The sequence below is a fragment of the Lichenostomus cassidix genome, chromosome 9, assembly GCF_008360975.1.
Source record: "Lichenostomus cassidix isolate B80296 chromosome 9, HeHo_3.0, whole genome shotgun sequence".
In the NCBI taxonomy this organism is placed as follows: domain Eukaryota; kingdom Metazoa; phylum Chordata; class Aves; order Passeriformes; family Meliphagidae; genus Lichenostomus; species Lichenostomus cassidix.
Window position 1 is genome coordinate 18,898,756 of NC_139490.1, and position 6,000 is coordinate 18,904,755.

General features: G+C 44.8%; 1 protein-coding gene across 2 annotated transcripts in view; it reads right to left on the minus strand.

Moving 5' to 3' along the window:
* Positions 1-2,399, minus strand: part of CLSTN2 (calsyntenin 2) — a 298,945-nt gene extending 296,546 nt beyond the window's left edge. Inside the window, exon 1 of one of the 2 annotated variants that reach the window (XM_085069686.1) lies at positions 2,283-2,399. Coding sequence is in view for 1 of the 2 variants with exons in the window: in XM_085069683.1 (XP_084925809.1) it covers positions 1,619-1,703 (85 nt within the window). In the remaining variant the exon portion in view is untranslated. Of the gene's footprint in view, positions 1-1,618; positions 1,813-2,282 lie in introns of those variants that run through there. The other variant, XM_085069683.1, reaches the window with a different exon arrangement.
* Between the last annotated feature and the right edge of the window lie 3,601 nt (positions 2,400-6,000).

Consider the following 6,000-nt stretch of genomic DNA (forward strand, 5'->3'; position numbering starts at 1 on the left):
CACATCCTACCTCCAGCTCCAACCAGAACGCACCTTCAAGCCAGAAATCCAAATTATGGTTACAGTACCAAGCTTTGCGTTTGTGTGCACGAGATACCCACAAAATGCCTTTAGATTCAAAACTTGCTTGCTGTTGAAAAACAGAGAGCAAGGAGAAAGTAGCACGAGGTTCTTGCTGAAATAAATCCTTTTTTTCTTTCCTCTACCGATAAGGTTGGGGGGAAAAAAAAGTAATTCAGATATTAACTGCATGCAGTGCCAAGATATCTGACTTAATTTATTAATACCACATCATAGCCTTTATCAGTATCCAAATTTTAAAAACAAGGTATGTAAAGTAATAAGCAAAAACTTAAGGCCCTTAAAGATCAATATAAATAACCTTAAAATGCCTGTTTTTGAACACTAAACACCGGCAGATTGTGGCTACTGTTATCCAAAAATGTTCTCTGCAGCCCTCCAGTGGTCAAAGGCACAGCAGAACCCAACAAGACAACGACCCCGTTTTGTCTGATGAACTCCCGGCAGCGTTTAGAAGTCAATTCCCACGAAATAAGAGCTCCCATGCTTGTCTAAAGAAAAGATCCTTGTAAAGCAGATAATTACCTTAAATCACATCAGAAAATAAGAAGGAGGAGAATAATTTTCCCCCATCAAAATGTTGCGTGTTGTATGTTAATCTGCCCGAAAAACACTGTATTCCCATTAGGACACCAAGGTACATTGGGTTAGTAACAGAAGGAGCAATTTGTTTCCCAGTCACTGTCTGCTATTCATACAGGCAAATGTAAAGAAAGTTAAGTAACATTTGCCGGAAAGAATCAATTTCCTCACAAAAGTTAGGGCTCAAGCAGTTGTTTTGGGTGTTTTTAAGAAAACGAACACCAAGCAAACAGTGAAGTTTTCTCTCACGCACACATGTTCACAAATAAAATAAACGGCAAAGCCTCATACAAAAATAGGAACAACCGAAACGTCTTAAAATAATATTAAATAAACTGAGACAGAGTTCTCAAAACTAAGTTTCTAAAACTTGGGGCTTGAAAGCCAGTCCAAAACATGGGAACAATGCCAAGAGAAAAGAAAACAAGCAGAGGCAAGGAATGCCCGCCACCTGTGAGCCCAGAGCCTTTGGAAGGGGCCGGGCTGGTGGGAGGTGGGAGCGGCGGCCGGAGCGCTGCGGAACGGAGAGAGCCTGGCTCCACCTGCGGCACCGGCGGGCGGGGGTCAGCCCGTGCCACGGCCTCCGGAGACCTCCAGCGCCTTCCCTCTCCTCCCGCTCCCTGCTGCCGGCGCTCCGATGCGGAGGCGCAGCCCCGAGCCCGTTCCCGATCCGCGGCTGTCCCCGCGCCGGGCTCAGCAGCCCTCAGCAGCAGCGGCACTCCCGCCCGGCCGCTCCGCATCGCCCCGGGAAAGTAGCGGCCGGCGAGCTGCGGACACCCGCTGCCGAGCCACGGAGCCCCCGCCCTCCCAAACTTTGCGCCCCTCTCCGCCCGGCAGCCTCGGCGGCTCCGCTCAGCCCCGCGCGGGGCGAGGAGCAACCCGGCTCCGCTCCGCTCCGCTCCCCCAGCCCCGGCGCTCGGCCGCCGTCCGCGGGCAGCCGCGCCCCGGTACGTACCTTTGGCGGCGAGCAGGCTGCCCAGCCCCAGCGGCAGCAGCAGCAGCGCCGCCGGGCCCCAGCAGCAGCAGCGGCGCCTCCGCATCCCCGGCCCTGCGCGACTGCTGCCGGCCGCGGCTGTGTGCGGGGCGAGGCGGCGGGCGGAGGCTGCTGCCGCGCGCCGTCATTCGCCCTCGCTGCCGGCACCGGGGCGGCTCCGGCCCCCGCCCCGGGACCGCGGCGACGTCACGGCGAGGGGAGGCCCGAATATTCATGAGGCGAAGCGCCGAGGGGCAGCGGGCGGGGGAGGGAGGCCCCGCGCACCTGGCCGCGCAGGTGTCACCTCCGCTCCGCGGGGCAGGGCGCGGCGGGCCGCCAGCAACCACAGGGGACAACGCTGGGCACTGAGGGGCACGGCACGGCACGGCACGGAGAGAGAGAGAACGAGGCTTTGGTCAAGGATGCAAAAGGGCACCGAGAAAGGAAGGCACAGAGGTGGTGGCTGGAAGACAGGAACGGAGGAGAAGAGATAAAGTAACAGTTCAGCAAAGTTGGAGGGAAATAGGACACCTTGGAAACCCAAGGTGGGAAGAGAACATAAAATGCTTTTGCTGGAGGAAAAGGACAAATTGTACAGGTTTTGTTAAAGGGGAGACACGAGCGAGGAATGGGCAGGTTTTCATACCTCAGGGATGCAGTCCGCACGGCCGAGGCTGGAGCGCTGCACACAGGCTGGGGGCTCAGGCTGGGAGGGCAGGGACTGCCGGGCCGGGGGCTCAGAAATCAGGCCCAGGTGCAACTCGTTACCGGCAGTGCAACTCGTTCCCGGGAGTGCATTCCTGCTTACCGGTTGCACCTGGGCGTCATTTCTGACAGCTGGGATCTTCTGGAGGGAGAACACCAGCACAGGTGAGGACACTCACATTGACATTACACATTATACTGACTGCAAGTTATTAGCTACGAACAAGCTGTGAGAGCTACAAGGAATTATTGCAGGGTACCTTGTCCATCCTACAGAAACGCCATGTAACTTTTGCACCACACACATCACAGTCATTGAATACAACCGTTGGGGTTCGGGTCTCTATCACTATTCCTTTCCATCATCTTGCTCTATATGTAGCGCTAGAAGGATGATTCATTGAGCAAATTGCTTTGAGTGGATGGAATGCAGGATTCCCTCCTCCTTCTGTCCACACACACAGAAATAATGGGATGGGTACAGAGATGAGAACCCAAGCACTTTTCCAAACCAAAGACATAATACTTTATCTGTTAAGAAAGAGGGATGGAAATACACATTTACTGTTCTATTTCATTCAGACCAAAAAAAAAATCTAAATTATAACTGTTGGGACAAACTTCTGAAGCTCTTTTTGGTTACTCAGCTAATTAGTTAAGGAATCAGTTTTCCTGTAATCTCTGTTGTGAGCTTGAACAGAACAGTGTATAGAAAAAACAGAGAAAATCAGCAGTAAAGTAACTTAAGTTACTTTAACTTAAAGTAAAATAAACAGTGGCAAGCATATATGAAGTTGGTAACACAACATCCCACTTTATGAAAGGTGAGAAATATGACCTGTGGACTAACACTCTGAAATTGTGGGTATATATAAACACAGCATCATTATTCAGAGGAGGGTATTTTCCTACAGGGAGACAGCAAGTATTTGAGGGAGCTAAAATTGGAAAATATTGGGGTTTTAATATAAGCCTATTGTTAACAATCCAAAATACAACTGATTTGGTGGTGGGATGTAGAAAGCAGCTTTGTAAGGCAGATGTTGTACAGGAGGAAGTATCTCCTCAGCCAACTTATAGTCTAAATACCAGAAATGAAAAGGGACCAATGCTACCCCACTCCATGGGCAGGGAGCTGAAGTACAAAGGATGAAGAGGCTTCACCAACAGCTAACATTATATTGGTGTCAGAATCAAAAAGGAATTTTAGCTCTGGTACCTTAATCAAAAACTCCTAATTTCTGCCTGATTGTGTTTGTTTATTGATATGACAATCTGGGTGTTCTACAGTCTTCTGCTGGTGTCTTACCCAGGTGATGGATGTAGATGGATAAAAAGGTTTACAAACAATAATGATGATAAATTTAAACACTGAGAAATTTATAATAGATAATTGCCATTACGTCTTCTATTTTATGCTGCTTTGTAAGCCAGTCCATTTACTCCTACAGCCTTCCCTGGAGCTTAAGAAAGCAAGTGGAAAATACTGATTTTTTTCTTTCTTTCTAATCATTGCTTAACTGAAAGAGTGTATCCTTCAATTTTTCCTTGCATACATTTTTGACAGAACCATTACAGCAGGGAGATGTATTCTTTAGCCCCAAACAGGAATGTGCTGAAGGATTACCTCTGACCTGAGTTCCATCCATTCACATGTCTAGAACTGCCACTTTCTCCTGACATGGTTTATTGGTCTTGTAAAATAGAAATTCTAAAACAAGGGGGAAAAGGTCACAGCCATGCATTCACTGCGAATTATTGACACGGACCTGGCACCAGAGGCAGTCAATCAGAAAGATCCATTTGAGTCTGGAGATGTAAAGATTATTTTTATCATAATTTCCCTAGTGTGGATTCAAGATACTGCTGGAGGCCAGGATTTAACCCTGACAGGCTGAGTTTGCTGAAGAAATCTGGGTTGCTCCAAGGTCATGGTCGATCCTACCCCATGATATATCAGGACATTTAGCTGGGAGTTTTAACTATTGGGATGTTCATGTTTTCTGAACAAAAGTTCATAATATCAAGGTGAATATTAGATTTTCTATGTAACAAAGAAGAGAGAATTTAGCAGTGATATTCAAGTATAAAGTGGAGTTACTCTATTGTTAAGTGCATTAGACTCCATTAGTTAAAAAACAACTGAAGCAACAAAAATAAAGGAAATAATGAAAGAAGAATCTATTTTAACATTATAAAAGTCACTTTTTCATCCATAAAAGAGAATTCAGTATATAAATACACATTCTAGAGATCCTAGAGAAAACCCCATTGTAGCACTTGTTATAGCATCAGGGTCTAAGGTTCACCATTCTTTATAATTTTATTTTAGGACATGTTTATATAACAGCCAAAATGGGAAGCACTTAATCTGACTGGATGCCTATAGCCATGATTCAAACAAGGTTGAACTTACTGTATAGTTTAAAATAACCAACTACATCACAGGAATTTAGGTTTGATTTAGAAGACATTTATGTATTACCAAAGAAAATAGCAGTATATTTTCATGTTGGAGAAACAAAAGGAAAAGTAGAATACATGTCATTTTAAAGAAGAAAATGGATTTAAACCACAGCATTGTAGAGCATGCATTTTCATATGATACACAGAAGCTTGCTATTGCAATCACAGGGTAGAAAAATAAGTATCCACTTTCCCAATAGAATGGAAGTCAATTTTGGCGTTGCTGGTGAAGATAAAGTAAGGTTTTCCTGTGTGCCAAATGCAGCAGCAATAAGACTGATGTAATTTATGTTTCCTCCCAACAAGCATGAAGTAAGCCTAGGGCCATCCTGAATATTTGTTTTTGCTTCATGGGTTTAAACTTGCTCTAGACATCAGAGGACATGAAGAGAACGATGCAGCATTTTCCTACTGCTACCACAGGTGCCATTGCCTCTCTACAAGTTTGCAAGCATTTCTGCAGACTTAGGCAGGTCAGGAACTTTTAATAAATAAGTACGGTGGCCATCAAGTAGAACAAAACAAACAGCCTGAGAAATGAGTATAAATATAAACATTACTTTCCCTATATGCTGCAACTGCTAATGTGTTAATTAAACAGAGGAAAATGTACTTAAATTATTTATTCTTAATAAATGAACCATCTGAATAATAAATATGTGTGTTCTATAACTGTCAGGAAGGTTTTTAAACAGAAGGGCCTTTTGCAGGAGGAAAAATCACATGAAAGGTGGGGAGAGAACTGTATTTGTTTAAATACCATTAAGAACCCAACCAAAGCCAAATAGCTGTAATGGTGGAAATTAATACTGCTGACAGGCTATTGCATTGTCTCATACAATTTGTGTACAATGCTGTAATTCCTGTTTAAGAATACAGATTGGAGCTCTGAGAGTGTATTTAACCCTACCCTGGCTAATCAGTATAATGGAAAATGTGCACTCAGTTTTTCAGCTCTGATATTAGAATCCTTAATATTGAACCCTGCTGCCTTCAAACTCTGCTTCTGTCACACTCCTCAATTTCAAAGATATCAGTCCTATTTTAGGCTCCATAAGAGGCACATGATTTTAATTATTGTTTCAAAAGCAGTTTTTTGTTTAAACATGTTATGAACCTTCCTGGGTTTTTATGGTGAGAGATCACTAAATAAAATCATGTTACATGTTGAAAGTTAATCTTGCTCAATCACA